The sequence below is a fragment of the Sphaerodactylus townsendi genome, linkage group LG05, assembly GCF_021028975.2.
Source record: "Sphaerodactylus townsendi isolate TG3544 linkage group LG05, MPM_Stown_v2.3, whole genome shotgun sequence".
In the NCBI taxonomy this organism is placed as follows: Eukaryota; Metazoa; Chordata; class Lepidosauria; order Squamata; family Sphaerodactylidae; genus Sphaerodactylus; species Sphaerodactylus townsendi.
The window spans coordinates 23,260,223-23,276,550 of NC_059429.1; the positions used below are offsets into that span (position 1 = coordinate 23,260,223).

General features: G+C 43.7%; 1 protein-coding gene across 1 annotated transcript in view; it reads right to left on the minus strand.

Annotated features, from left to right (window-relative positions):
• Positions 1 to 1,010: 1,010 nt before the first annotated feature.
• The window catches only part of XPR1 (xenotropic and polytropic retrovirus receptor 1), a 146,549-nt gene continuing 131,231 nt past the window's right edge, over positions 1,011 to 16,328 (minus strand). The window contains exons 12-15 of the mRNA XM_048496150.1: positions 12,497 to 12,663; positions 11,441 to 11,580; positions 10,779 to 11,000; positions 1,011 to 7,797 (exon numbers count right to left, since the gene is read on the minus strand). Coding sequence (XP_048352107.1) covers positions 7,737 to 7,797; positions 10,779 to 11,000; positions 11,441 to 11,580; positions 12,497 to 12,663 — 590 coding nt within the window. The 3' untranslated portion in view covers positions 1,011 to 7,736. The remainder of the gene's footprint in view (positions 7,798 to 10,778; positions 11,001 to 11,440; positions 11,581 to 12,496; positions 12,664 to 16,328) is intronic.

Below are 16,328 nucleotides of genomic sequence, written 5' to 3' on the forward strand. Positions count from 1 at the left end.
ATGTCTTTGCTTAAAATAACACACTGCTGCCATTGAGATATATGTAACCAGCCTGCTATATGTAACCACTGCCATCTGCACATTTTTTCCTTGATCTTTGCTTCATGGCTTCCTACGCTTGTAGACAACTAGGTTTCCCCTGGCCCTCTTGTCCCATTCGGAACAATATTGCTTTCGATATCTCATGGGGCAGGCGACTTTCTCTTGCTATCTGCTGGAGACCTTGGGATGCCTTCGCTCCAAAAGCTGTTTTTCACAAACTCTTGGGAAAACTGGAGGGGGGCTTGCTTGGGCGATAAGGGGGACTGTGAATGCATCTTCGCCAAAATGGGCTTTACCAGTGTGGCACTTCGACGCCTGCTCAATAAACGCTACTGATCAATACTCCAGAGTCCATTTGTTGGCTTAAGGGTCCGAGACCATCACATTCCCAGCTTACAGGCTCATTTCCAAAACTTATTAGTTGCATTCCCAACTTATAAACACCCTCTCTTAGGGATAACCAGTGAAGGAATAAATTGATTTAAATTCCCAACTGCCTTAGGAGCTGCACTTCTCACACCAATATGTAGGGTTTTGTGTTAGTTCTAAGCAGGTGAATGTGTCTGGACCCCAGCAGTAGCTATGTCTTTCCAGCTGTGATTAGCAGAACCTCACCTTCAGCAGTCTTCCACGCCACACAAAAAAGTTGCTCTTACGGATGGAGGTGGGGCAGCAGTTTAAATAGAAAGTCCTCAGAAATTACAAGTTCTGCCCCCACTGCCTTCTCCCGCCACAAGGCCATCTTAGGATCCAACCTAAGTCCCTTAAGGCTGAGAATTTCTTCTGTGCAAAGTCACTGAAATTGGAAAGCTGGGTTCACCCATGTTTGTGTAATTGTGCAAACCCCAGGCCAGTAAACAAACTAATCTGAGTGATCTGTGTTCAGTGTTTGTGTACTGAAGAAAAATCTGTGCAAAGTCAGCAGGGGAGACAGATGCAATGAACGGAACACAAAAACAGACAGGGAAAACCTTGGAAAACAAAGCTTGTTATAATGAAAAAGGACAGATTAATAAACCAATCACTTTTTTTTCCTTTTAAAAACACAGAAACCACATTAACTTTTTTTTTTAATACAACCACCTAGGAACTATGAAACAGGACCACATTGTGCATTTTTTTTAAACCTACTTATCAAGAAAGGTATTTCCACACTTCAGAAAATCTTATATCCATTGGAGGGTGGGGGAGAAAAGGGGAGGGAGAAGGAGGCAGCTAATAGCGCAGTCACGGGGAACATCATCATGACTCCAAGCAAGCAGCAAGTCTTTGTCCTCACCTTTTCCACTGAGCCAAAAGATGAGTGGAGAAGGGGATAGAGAAAGGAAGAAAAGAACAAAAAGAGAGAATAAAGCACCCACAAGAGGACTAAAATCACATTCCATAGTTACTTTTGACACCTACAGCTCAGGGCTTTATAGTATATACTTATCATGTAGACCAACACTGGAAGGATAGGAAGAGATGTGAATGAGTCAAAGAGAGCGGAAGGGCAGGGTTGTGAATGAAAAAGACTAAGGTCCTCACCAAGCACCAGAAGAATCTACAGGGCATGAAGCAGACCACTAAACAGGCTGCAGAGGAAAGATTCATGGTCTAGAGCAGGGGTGTCCAACTCTGGTGCCCCAGATGTTCATGGACTACAATTCCCATCAGCCTCCGCTGGCATGGCCAATTGGCCATGCTAGCAGGGGCTGGTGGGAATTGTAGTCCATGAACATCTGGGGGGTACCAGAGTTGGACAAGCCTGGTCTAGAGCAACAAAAAAGCTCATCTTTCACCACTGTACCATCTTAAAAGAGGAGCTATTTCATAGCCTAATTATAAAACTGGTGACTACCTCCCCCCATTCCAGGAATACATCAAAATAATACAAAGGTTTCTTTTTATTACACAGATGCCCACATCTTTGCCCAAAGATGCATAGCAAGTCATTCCTTTCAATGTTACCTTATTTGAGTCGCGCTGAGGGGGCAAATTCTAATCTAAGAAATGCCAAAAAGGTGCTGGAGAAGGGTATTAACGTGGAAAATAACCCATCCTCCAGATACAAAGAGATGGTCATCTCCTTGCCCAGTTCAACATCAGTTTCAGCCAAGAATTCCAAGATTTGGAAGATGATTCTCCTCCAAGCTACCAAAAGGGAAGCAAAGGGATGCAGGGCTCAGATGTGGTCACCTAAACTGCTGCACTGCTTTGGCCTCTGAAAAATCAGGATCTCTGCCTTATCTGAGAAGACAAAGCAGGATAATCTAACCTGCCCCAATCCTACATCAGTGACTTAGATACCAGGGAGTGAAACACACACACATACACACAAACAAAGTATAGCCAGCTTCTAGTAAAATGAGAAAAGCGAACAGGGCAGTCTAAAATTTCTACTCATTCCTTGGATGAATCCTGGTTGGAATTTTTGGGCTTTCTTTGTCATTGATCTTGAGCAGTTGTGACGTAGGAGTACTCAAACAAAGGTATCTGCCCCTCTTGAACCATCGATGTCCCACCACAGACTCATAGCCATGACAAACAGTGCTACTCACTGACAAATCCTTATTGGGGGGAGAAAACAACATATCTGTACTGAAATTGAACCACCTGAACCTTTCAAAGAGGCTGGGACGATACCTTGATTGATGGCTATCAAGCTTTCTATCAATCAGGGGAGCCTATAACTAAATAATTATTTCATATTGGAAAGGATTTGTGGGTGCATAGTCAGTTCACCCAGGGTGACATCCACACCCACTGGGCCTCGTTGCTCTACTTATACACATCCAACGTTCCCACGGAGCTATACACTGCAGAAATTTAGTAATAGTGGAGTCTGCCACAGCTTTTTCTGAGTTGAGTCTGCCACTGCTTTTTCTCCTTGAAGGCTTCCTAATTTTTCAAGGTAATACAGGTTTTCCAGGAAATCTGCAAATACTACTGATTTAGACAGCAACTCACTCACCCGAGTTTGTTCACTATCAAAGATAACCTTGGACTGATTCAAAACAGTACGAGACAAGGATGATAGCAAAACATTCCTACTCCGAGAGACCACAAGCATGAAATTACTCCACAATACAGACTTTTAAACTTGCAGTAACTGCATGATGAGAATTATGTCTGATTGCCAGAGATGCAGGATCTTCATAATCTGGTAACCATGGTGGAGTCAGATAAATGCAGTATTTCTTTGAAATGAGACTACAGGAATCTTTCCTCCCTTGCCGATGGGGAGATTGTTTTAAAAAGACACCAAAATAGTGAGATGTTACTGTGGATTCTTACTCCAAACACTTCTCTTGGGCAGACAAAGCAGAAATCCCCCTATTCTGGCATCAGCTAAAAGATGCAACTTTCACCCACATGGCCACCTTGGATATCTGCTTTTCCAAAATACAGAATAATCTTTTAATTATAGAAAAAAGGCAACTGGAGAGAAGGAAGAATAAGGGACAATCTGCTGGAACAAGGGCTGGAGACAGAAGTGGCATGGATCGCTTGGAAGGAGTCTCATCAGCAGAGTATGACTTTCTCACCTTTCCCTCCCTTTGCAGCCCAAAATGCTTGTCCTGGGGGACAGTATTTATTTGGGGGGGGGGATTTTGGCCTGCAGGGGCTGGGTAGAAAGTTGTGAAGTGGGGCACAAATCCTGGTTGTTTGGGATCCAGCCCAGCACGTCCTAAATGAGCTGAAATAGTTTGAGATATTTGCCCTGCATGTTTATTTCTCTACTACTTGTGAGGCAAACAGGTTTTGCACGATTTTGAAACAATATATAAACCTGCAAAACCTTATTCACCAGACATGAAACTGCGGTTTGTGTACATACCATAAGTAGCAAACTATGGTCTCTCTCCAACAATAAAAAAGATGACAACCCCCCCCCCCCCCGCCCCGTTTTCACTTCAGGAAGATTGGTTCTGGCTGTAATTTTTCCTTACTGCATCCCAATGCAGAAATCATTGCCTTTTCCAGGTATTAATGAAAACTGCTTAAAAACAAAGCAATGATACCAAGCACACCATTAAACAAAAGTCAGAGCAGCTTGTTACAGATTGTCTGGATCTGGTATGCTAACCATTGGTGGAAAAAGTGTACTTGAAATGAACTCCCTACTTTGGTGAAACCTGCAAAAACCATATTTGCCCAAAACATATGAAAGTAAAAATTACTCGACTCTATAATCCGCCATTCCTTAGGATGTTTGCAGTGGCTGTCAAGACAAAAGAACATCCAGCTCACTGACAGGAGATTGCTGCTCCCCAAAGTTTGGGCCGTTCCGTAGCATCTTTCACACCAATGCCCTGACAGTGATTTGGGGGGTTCTTGTTTGGTTCTAGAGTTTGATCAATGAAATGAAGGCAATGGACAGCCAGTCAGGTTGTCCTGCAGCACAGTGTCTGAGCCTACCAGTGTTTCCACTGGTCTAAAATGAATTACATGGATTGGAGACAGACAACAGCTTTTTACAAAGCACTCGTGGTATAATGAAACAGGTATTCTAGTATCCATGGCAACTTGCTTCTGTAGTACTTTGAAAATTGTTGATCAGAAGGGACACCAGTGATTGATAAAAAAAGGCACACCAAAAGGGAACGATAACCTTCTCATGCCATTTTCAACTCTATCTCCAGCCTTGGTCCATTCTCTTTATCCTACCTGAATTTAGTGGATGAGAAGGATTTTCTACTATTAGGATGATTCTTCTGATTAATCCTAACTCTTGTCTCGTTCTTTTACACAAACGAGAATAACTGACACTGAATACTCTGGGCTAGAACAAGTTGCAAGCGGCACTGGACTCCAACGGACTGGCAGGCACCCCATGGCGGAGGTGCCGTTCCTTTCACACCTTATTCAGTTCACAGGCAGATGCTGTTTATTCTTCAAGAGTCACGGGCAGCGATCCATTCACGACCAACCGGAAAGCTGCTGGCAATCAGTTGCAATTTTATGAGTTACGAAACAAAACTAAGAATGAATCGAAGAATGAAAACAGAGCAATCCTCTCTTCACTGCAGACACCCTGGTGCAGGCGCACCTGTTCTTGTCCAAGGCCAAACTGCAACGCTCTGGTGGAATCCAGTAAGGAGGGAAATGAGAGGCTATCCAAGAAGGGCAGATTTGCAGGATTCCCAACTGGTCAATTATTTAGATAGTGGAACAGCCTGATTTAGGAATACTAAATGACTCTGGACTGAAAGGACTAATATAACTCCTAGTAATCAATGATACAGCATTATCTTTCCACAGTGGTTGGAGTAGAAGGACATGGCGGCAGCATACAGCCTCTCGACATTACAAGTGAGCCCAAGATTCACTTTCTGACTCTCTTGACTAAGAAGAAGCCCCGACCTGCAGTCACCCTTCAGTTTTGAATTCTTTTGCTTTTGCTCAGAATAAAATAGATATCCTTCAGTTCCTCTGGGCTAGAGGCACATAATACATATCGTTGAAGAAACTATATATATATATATATATAGTTTCTTCAACAATATATATACACAGTCACATAAGCCCCATAGAATAAGTCTCGTGAATGGCCTGGGAAGATAGGTGGGGAATAACTAATTGAATGGGGACCCGATTGTAAGAACAAAGAGTCCTCTTTGTTTAATAGGGTGCCTCTGATGACAGACCCAAGAGGGCTCCTGGAAAGAAAGGAACCAGCAACAAACTGCAATCAGCTTTTTAAAAAAATAAAGAGATGCCGCAGCTCTTGCAGCAAAAACCAAATCCTGGATAAAGAGACCGAGTTAAAGAAACCTGAAGCAGTTCCCCCCAGTATATGGTGTTAACTTCACACACGCACACACTGTGTAACAGCACAAATAAGATTTCATTTGCTAACGTTAAGCACGAACGCTTAGCATACACAACGCAGGCTTGCGACTAGGCAGGGTGAGTGGGGTGGGGTGGGGACGGGCGCCTTTGACATTCATGCTGCTGTTCTATCCTACGGGCTCTGGGATTTTATTTTTTTGAATTGCCATTTTTTTCCCTACTGAATTTGCTAAAACTATACAGCTGTTGCCTACCAATTAGAAGTCCCAGAAGTCGTCATGCTTGAAGAAGACAGACCTAGCACTAAACTGGGAAATCAGGATCTAGGTAAGGGAACGGAGGGGCCGGGGGGGGGGGGGGATCGGTCTTTAAAAAAAGGAAACAAAAGCTAACCTGAGGATGTCCTTGGTCAGTGATTGTCAGACAAGTCTTTGCCAAAGTCAGGCAAAAGAGTTTTTCTTTGTTTTTGTTTTGTTTTTTTAAAAAAAGCGGTAAAAAGCCCTTTCTATTGCAATATCAACTTCCTCGGTCTTGCAGTCACTACGTAATGTCTAACTTATCTAAGTGACAAACTCTGGAGGGGTCTGGCTGACCCCCAAGTGGGGCTGCTGTGCACCTCGCCTCATACTCCCAAGGCAAGGCAGCTTGCTCCCTCCCTCACTTCCAAGTTCTCCATCGATGGCCCAGCCGAAGTAACAGAACAGTGCAGTAGCTCCCTATTTAAAAAATGGGAGGGACGATGCCCTAGAGACTCCGCTCGTTGGAACAAAAGCCACTCTCAACCACCAAACTAAAGCTCTTTTTTGTCTGGAGGACTGCACAGCATTTTCGCTGTAACTAACCTTTCTAAGCCAGGTCTAAATCTAAAAAGGTCATTGGTCAAGGTTTTTTTTTCTGCACAGCCACATTACAAACAGAGAGTGAGAGAGAGAGAGAGAGAGAGAGAGAGAGAAAGAAAGATGAGGATGATCTGGCTAAAAACCAAAAGGTGCCCGGGTTCCTGAAGGACCACCAGCAGCAAATAAAACCAATCAGAGAAACTTTGGCTTAAAATAAAATAACATGCCAGGTCAAACCAGTGCAAGCTCTCTCACCCAAGAGGTATTTTGGAGAGTTCGACCTCTCAAGAGCGATCCAGGAACTACAACTCCGACCCCCTTCCCCCACCACTCGCCTGGTCTTTAGAGAGTTGCTGTCTTCATTGCACAGGACTTTCAAACCTTTCTTGAATTGGTTGTTAGCTATCATAAATAGTGGTGAAAACTATGTGCAACAAATAACGTCACATTTTCCCCAAAAAGTTATTTAAGAAAGTTACATCAAATTAAAAAGTAGCTTCGTGAATGAAGGTACTGCTCTAAGTGCACTTTTCCGGCAAGTGCAGTGAGTGCCTTGGCGCTAGATATGAAGGAAGATAAACCAACAAAAAAGGGAGGGACAGAAAGAGAGAGAGAGAGAGAGAGAGAATATGAGCCAGAGTTAAAAATGCAGGTCCAGTTTCAACCAGTCAAAACTGGACTGAGCAGAGACCGAGCGAGTTCTCGGCAGAGTCCCATCAGGGAATCCCTACGACAACGCTTGTTCTTCATCCAGATTATTTGTCCTTCGATGAGATTGTAAACAATCTTTAAGACAGTTCCTTCCTTAAATGTCCTTCTGATTGGCAAAAACGAAGTTTTTTTTTCTAAATTGAAAAAAAAAACCCACAAGGAAAATCAAAATTAAAAAACCAGAAGAAAACAAAAGAAAACACAGTGAGCTTGCTGGAGTCCATAGGATCCGGTCCGGAAGAGCTCAGAAAGTGTATTCAGATTTTTCTCCTGTATTCAGCTGGAACTGTACCAGAGGTTGGATTGGTTGGGGGGAGGGTAGTAAAGCAAGAGAGAACAAGGGATGTGGAACTAGGCTCTGTAGACGTTTCATGTGTTTGCTTCATCATCTGTGTCTTCTATCAACACCTTGGTGTCTCGAGCCTTGGACCTGGGAAAACACAGAATTAAAAAGAAGGTCACTCGAGAAACGGTTGCGAAAGGCCAGAAGGGCACAAGATCTGCTCTCTCTGCTGTACACTTTGAGGCGTGGAAGCAACAGAGCTTATTAACAGCTCCCTCTGTTGGCTAGCTGCTACGATGGAAGAAACTCCCAAAGAAAAACATTTATATCAGGGGTGTCCAACCTTGGCCCTCCAGATGTTCATGGACAAGTAGTCCCATCAGCTATATATGATTATATATTTTAGGCTGTGATTTTGTAATATTTTTGTATGCCAATAAAGGCTTTGCATTGCAAGTCCCATCAGCCCTTGCCAGCACTGTGCTGTGCTGTGCACTGTGCTGGCTGGGGTTGATGGGACTTGTAGTCCATGAACATCTGGAGGGCCAAGGTTGGAAACCCTTGATTTATATTGACAACAAGGAGTGGGCCATTCCAAAGCTTCTGGGGGTCATGGATATGTAAAAAATCCTGAGAATGTCCATGCCTCTGGTCAAAAGCCTGCAACACCTAAGACCAGCAGTGGCGTAGTGGTTAAGAGCAGGTGACTCTAATCTGCAGAACTGGGTTTGATTCCCCACTCTGCCACTTGAGCTGTAGAGGCTTATCCGGTGAACTAGATTAGCTTGTGCACTCCAACACACACCAGCTGGGTGACCTTGGGCTAGTCACAGTTCTTTGGAGATCTCTCAGCCCCACCCACCTCACAGGGTGTTTGTTGTGGGGGGAGGGAGGGAAAGGAGATTGTAAGCCCCTTTGAGTCTCCTTACAGGAGAGAAAGGGGGATATAAATCCTCTTCCTCCTCCTCTTCTTCTTCTTGTGTCTGATGCATGCCTTTGTCTCGCATCCTCCCACTGCACAGACTGCAACACACCCACACACCTTGAGCTTCAATCTGTCTTCAGGCACTTGGGGTCAGCAAACTGTCTCGCTGCATACTTTGGAAATAGGAACCCTGGTTTATGTATTCATTTATTTTGAAAAATTTTATTCTGCCTTGCCTTCTTGGAGACGTTGAGAGTTACATGGCATTCTGACACAGAAAAATTGGTTTCCAGTACATTATTCACTGCATCCAAAGAATTCTACCTTTTGTTTAAAAATTAAAAGTGTCTGGTCCTCATCACTCATTTTAAAAATCCCATAAAGGGTGCTAAATATTTAATTATCAGAAGTGACCTAGTAGATAAGTCACTAGCATTGCAAGCTGTTCTCACAATGCTCTGGTCTTCCTTTTGGGTTCCAATCCTATTCCTGTTTCAAAATCAGAGGGCATGTGTGGCCCAAAGCACCTTGGCGAAACTAATAACAACCCCACTAACACTTAACCCCAGGGAGATTTTTGACATACAGTGGAACCTCAGTAATCGTTGTCTTCGGTTTATGCTGGTTTCAGAGTTCATCAGTTGCACCTGGCCATTTTTCTTCCTTGGTTGTCGCTGGGCTCTTTGGTGTTCGCCTACGCTGTTTGCGCAAATTTACGCTTTTTGGGTAAATTTGCTACGCCGTTTGCGTAGCACATGCGCAAATGGCGTAGTCTAGGTTTATGCCAGTTTCGGAGTTCGCCGAGCACCGCCGGACAGATTACCGGTGATTACCGAGGTTCCACTGTATGCCTATTTAATTCTGAGGGCACAAAATCAAAAATTTACCATAGGCAAGGGAACACGCCTATCATTACCAGCCACAGTACATAATAGATGGAACTAATGTGAACAGCAAGGAAAGGTTCCGAACAAAATGGCACAACAGAGTGTGCAAACGTTTGAGTTCACCAGAACCCTTTATCAGGATGGATGCTACAAGAAGGGGGCTGGTGTATGCCGATGATCTTTGGACCTGATATCGTCAGAATTTTGTACATCAGAAGTGTTGAACTGATTTGTTACGAGGGCAGGAGTTGGTCAGGTTGGGTCCTGGGGGCTGGGCTCCTTAGCTGCCTTGCCAATCCAGATCAGCACTGGGAGGGGGGCTCTCAAGCCCAAATCGGCACTGGGGAAGGTGGTTGGCACTGGGCGAGGGGTGGCTGTCTCACCTAGCGAATCTGCATTGGCACTTGGGGGGGGGGCGGGCTTGCAAGGTCAGATTGGGAACAGGATGGGGTGGGTGTTTGGACTGGAGAGCCTGAGGCAGGATAAGGTGAATACCTAGACTAGTGAGCCCACAGCAGGGTTGGTGAGTACCTGGATTGGCAAGCCTACAGCAGGGTCACCAGGCCAGAGCAGGAGCGGGGCTGCCTCGATTAGCTCATGGACCTGTTATGCCTCTCAAGGGGCTGCATCCAACCCCCAGGCTGTACGTTTTACACCCCCTGCTGTACACAATTCTTAGTAAGCAGGCAGATTTAAAATGGTGCTGCATTACATAGTGCCCCTGGGTTTCTGGGAGCAAGTTAACAAATGGACACTGTTTTGTTTGATCCTAATAAAAGATATTACACAGACAGATATCTTTTTTGCTGGTATGGATTTTGCTTTGGACTGAGCGAGCAGCTTACAACTTTTCTCCTTTAGCTGATAGTTTCCCAAGTTTCTCCCTTCTGCTAAGACTCCCTAGTTTCCCTTTTAATGCAGGAAGCAACAAAAATGGAAACTCCCTATCTACCTTCTGAAGGAGCACAGTCTTGGGAGAATGGGAACTCCTGTCTGCCCTGAACACACCCGAATTTGCTCATACTTCTCAGCACGGACCCAATCACAAGCGCCCATGAAATAACACTAGATTTGCACACTCACACTGGGTTTCCAAGCTTTCTGTGTTAACATCCATTTCTTCTTCCACCATACAGCTGTGTGTGGGGAATACATTTACTTTCCTACAAGCCCCAGCTAAGCAAGATGTGGTGTAAAGCTGTATACGAATCACAGCTCTCCCAGCCTAGCCTTATTTACACAATATGGGTTTCATGTTTGTCCGGATGGGATTCTTGATGCAAGAAAGGAAGTATTGAGATGCACTTAAGACATACTGTGAAGCAAGTCGGGGTCGATGCAAGGACACACTCTGGCTACGCTTCCACGCCCGGTTTTTCTGGCGGTTTCGGACACCATCTTCCTGGTCCATCATCTGTTCGAGCAGAGTCTGATCGTCTGCGTTCAGCGGCGCCACCGAAATGTCCCGGACAGCACGGAACTCGCCACAGTTGTTTAGGTGCTCGTTCTCCAGTCGGAAGAAATTCCACACAAACCGCCTTAATGGGAAAGTTGGGGGTGGGGGGGGGGGGGGGGGGGAGAAGACAATGGTAGTTAAGATACAAAAGCCTCTTCATAGCTATTGCAAACCAGGAGCTACACAGATTAGATAGCTGGAACAAGAAAGTCATCAAGTGGGGTAAAAATCTTCCACCTTGACAGAAAACTAGTGGCAAGCAAAGGCAGGTAAAGCAGCTGAATTTGACAGCATGGTTCCTCTAAAACTTAGGTGGATGGGGCGGTATAAAAGTTTAAAAAATAAATAAATAAATATAAATAAATTCTGGGTGCTGACGATGCTGGGCCAGGGAGTACACTTAGGCAACACCAGAGTTCACATGGTCCCACCAGAGTTCACATGGTCCAATGTGGGGTTATGTGATACACTGGACTGTTTGCAAACACGCTGGGAATCACTGATTAAGTTGACACATCTTACCGGAAAACCTCAAGTGGTGCAAAAACAGTGGTAACGATGTCTGAGGCATATGGGGAAATCTCCATGGTGGTGATGGACACCTGGATAGTCCATGCAAAACGTAGTATCACATCCTCAACAATGGCACAATAGTAGTAGGCCTGAAGAAACATCAAGCAGAAGAGATAAATAGCTATAAGGAGAAAAGGCATCTCCCAATCTTCCCATAAGCCCTGTTCCCAAATAAAATCATAAAGCAAGGTGGGGACATGCCTCTCTTTATTGGTCTTTGTTTAAAAGAAGAATAAGAGTTTGGATTTATACCCCATCTTTTTCTCCTAGCTCCTTTCCCTTCCTCTCCCCACAACAGACACCTTGTGAGACTGGTGGGGCTGAGAGAGTTCTGAAGAACTGTGACTAGCCCAAGGTCACCCAGCAGGAATGTAGGAGTGCAGAAACACATCTGGTTCACCCAATAAGCCTCTGCCACTCAGGTGGAGGAGTGGGGAATCAAACCCGGTTCTCCAGGTTAGAGTCCACCTTTTTTAACCGCTACACCACGCTGGCTCTTAAAAAAAAAAGATAATTTTACTTTGTTCAAGGCCTAGCTTTTGCACATGTAGGAGAATACTGAGGTGGCAAATGGACAGCACTACTTAAGGTGGGTTCTAGTTATGATCCTTCTACGAAAAAACCTCCCAGCAAACAGCAACAACAGAAAGAACCCCCCATTAGAAAGAACCCCCCATTCCTCCTCCCTGCCCCAGTCTGTGGTGCTGTTTGGTGTTGGGCTATTTTGCAGGGAATTTTTAACCATAGGGGAAGTTCCGAACTGTGACCCAACATGATCAACGTGCAGTCTGAGGTCCTGCAGTCCATTTTATCACTTCAGCATTATATAAACTCATTTTCCTGCATGTATTAATCAGGCTTCAGTCTACTCTGTAAAGCACAGATTGGACTCTATAGCTTACACAGATGCCCAGACCAGAAAAACTTCGTGAGGACACTGTCAAGTTCCTGCACTCCACCTCAAGCTCTTCCAGGCATCTTGGCAAAAGCAGTCAGCCTACTCACTTTTTGTGGGTAGACAATCTCCTCCCGCAAGAACGTGTTTTCACCAGCATTCTTGTCAAAGAGACCCCAATCCATCTTCAAGTCCCAGATAAGAGTGTAGCAGGAGCTGATAAAATAGAAGACGATCCACAGGTAGAAGAACACTCGATGGTCAATGTGTTTCTGATCTACAAAAAAGAAAGCAACAATGCTGTAGAAAACTGAGCGGAGTGGACCTGAATACGGACTCAACAGATTTATTTTGGCAGATGCATTAATAACATTTTACTAGAGGAGAACATATATTTCAAGCATTTAAACAACAAGAGTTTTAGAGCCAATGGGGTGGAGCGTAGTGGCTGAAACATTCAACAATGACTCAGTTCAAATCCCCACTCAGCCAGGAAATCCACTGTAGGGCGCTGAGCTATTTATGTCTTCTGATAGACTATCTCACAAGGGTATTACAAAGATAAAATGGAGGAAGGAAATCCTATGTGCCTCCCTGAGCTTTTAGAAGGGAGTTTGGAATTAATAAAGTTATAAAATAATGTAAATTTCAAGAAGATATGGATCTCAAGAGTGTTTAAAAAATCCACTCCCGTTACTCACCCATGAACAAGCATCTCAAAAGATATGAATCAGAAAGTTAATAAAGGAACCAATAGTTAACCCAGATGATGATTTACTGCAAATGACTGCGCTGGCCTCCTAGATTTTAGACAGTCTACTTTTTATGTGTGAGAAGAAGAGGAGTTTGGATTTATATCCCCCTTTCTCTCCTGTAGGAGACTCAAAGGGGCTGACAATCTCCTTGCCCTTCCTCCCTCACAACAAACACCCTGTGAGGTAGGTGGGGCTGAGAGAGCTCCGAGAAGCTGTGACTAGCCCAAGGTCACCCAGCTGGCGTGTGTGGGAGTGTACAGGCTAATCTGAATTCCCCAGATAAGCCTCCACAGCTCAAGTGGCAGAGCTGGGAATCAAACCCGGTTCCTCCAGATTAGATACACGAGCTCTTAACCTCCTACGCCACTGCTGCTCCACTCCCATCAAAAAGGATTCTGATGGGAGTGGGGTGGAGAGAGAATGCTGATGGGAGTGGGGTGGAGAGAGAATGCTGAATGGTCATTTAAAATGTTTGTTTCCCCTGCCCACCCACTCCCATGACGGCATTAGAATACATGCCAGTAACTTATAACAGAAGCAGCAGAAAAATCAACAAACCATAAAAGTAACAGGTCAAGTATCTTTTCAAGTTAACCAAAACATAAAAAGAAACAACAACAAAAGAATGTGCTAAATCCAAAACCAACTTTGAAAAAAGCAGAACCTAAACTCAAACAGATGTAAATGCAGGGCAGGGGATTCTTAGCCAGTCCCCTCTTCCTGCCCCGCTCCGCCCCATACCCACTCGACAAAATGTTGGGCAAATAACAGTGCTTTCATTTGGCACCGAAAGATTAAAATAATTGTGCCCGGTGAGCCGATGTTGGGACTGAAGTCATCAGCAAAGTGTCATCGCAGAACAGTTTCCACCTATGGTAACCAGCCATCTCATCTCTGAGGGTGAGGCCATGAAAATGGGGCCTCTGAAACAGAACTTAAATCATTTAAGTTGCAGGTTTATTGTGAACGCTTTCGTTTTGGTGTGATGTACTGATGATGAATCTCACATGTTCTGCGCGGCATGTGGGGTTACCTTGGTTTCGGGTCTCTGCATATGGTGATGATTTGATTTGTAAAAAGTGTGACATATACCCTATTTTGCTTTTTAAATTTTTAAAAAATATTTAAAACACTAACAATGAAATTAAAAGAAAAAAACCTTGGGTGGTCTTCTATGAGCTGCAAATTCCACTTCTCAAATCTCAACCCAGTCAGAAACTTAGGAAGTGACCCAGAGGCAAACCGGACTCTCCACTTTGTGTAGCAAGGAGGGTAATACTGGTCTGCCTTGCAGAATCAACACTATAGCCACTTTTACAGAAATTGACTGAACATTTTAACAAATTTAAAAAAACATATTTTCTGCAATTAAATCACAGCTGACTTATTACACCATTAAAAAAAAAGTTAAATCACCCAAATATGCTGTCATTCTAATTTTGTCCAATAGGTGGAAGTGAATGTCAGGATATAAAGGAAGGTGTAGACGCAATGTTCAACAGACAACAGATAATGAAGAACAAACCACTTGGCAATTCTAGTGTTACCCTGGTGGGTTAGGAAGGACAGTGACCAAGTACAGGAGTGGATCTAGGTTGAATTGCATATGGATTTTCCACTTGAATACATGGAGGCTTTTTTTAAAAAAGAGAGAGAGATAAGCTATTCTAATGAAGAACAAAACGTGCAACAAAGAACCTTGTGGCACCTTACAGACGATAACAGATTTATTTGTGGTATCATCAGCTTTCATTAATGAGAGTCCACTTCACCAGATGGGAGTCTGACAGTTCTTTCTGGTCAAATAAGCAGCGGCCGTATTTAAAATGGAAGACAGAACGCATTCTCTCCCCAAAAACTAGCCTTACCCTGCCTCCTTTTTTAAAAATAATTTTAAAAATTATTTTTCAACAATAACATAAAAAATGAAAGCAATGAGAACAGTAGAAAAGAAAATGGATCTTGTATTGAATCTGGACACTTAGAAAGCCAGAAAAATTATACAAATAATATCATACGATTATACAATTATACACACACCCACACACACATATATATAATGCAATATATTATACAATATTATATTATATGATGTTGGCCAACAACTCGGAAACATGAACAAACTCTTCATGTGATGGAAACGAAGATGCTCCAGTGGATGCTTGGCCTGACTCTTTCCGATCGTGTTACAAATGAAGACATAAGACAAAGACTTGGAATTACACCAATAACAAAGAAAATGAAGGAAGCACAGCTCCGGTGGTATGGGCACATTATGCAACTGGAGGAGACTTCTGTTGCAAAAATGGCCCTAAACTTTGACCCTGGAGGCCACCGTCCACGTGGAAGACTAAAGAAACAGTGGATGGACAGCACTGCTGAAGACATGCATGCTGTCAACCTTACCCCTTGAAAATGTTCCTCACGACAGACTATTGAGAAAACTATTGAGGGAAACGAGGATGATTGAGGGACTGGAGCATCTTCCTTATGAGGAGAGGCTGCAGCGTTTGGCACTCTTTAGTTTGGAGAGGAGACGTCTGAGGGGGGATATAATTGAAGTCTATAAAATTATGCATGGGGTAGAAAATGTTGACAGAGAGAGATTTTTCTCACAATACTAAAACCAGGGGGCATACATCGAAAATGCTGGGGGGAAGAATAAGGACTAATAAAAGGAAACACTTCTTCACACAATGTGTGATTGGTGTTTGGAATATGCTGCCACAGGAGGTGGTGATGGCCACTAACCTGGATAGCTTTAAAAGGGGATTGAACAGATTTATGGAGGAGAAGTCGATCTATGGCTACCAATCTTGTTCCTCCTTGATCTGAGATTGCAAATGCCTTAGCAGACCAGGTGCTCGGGAGCAGCAGCAGCAGCAGAAGGCCATTGCTTTCGCATCCTGCATGGGAGCTCCCAAAGGCATCTGGCGGGTCACTGCGAGTAGCAGAGTGCTGGACTAGATGGACTTTGGTCTGATCCAGCAGGTTCTTTCTTATGTTCTTAAAATGCCCAAAACTGAGCTATTTAGTGAAGAAAATGTCAGTGCTAACCCCCTCAAGGAGTATATAGCCCAAGAACAAGATACAATATTATATTATACAATATATATTATTTATACAAATAATAATAATAAAAATAAAATCACAGAATAATCAACAGGTTTTACAATCTTTAAAAATA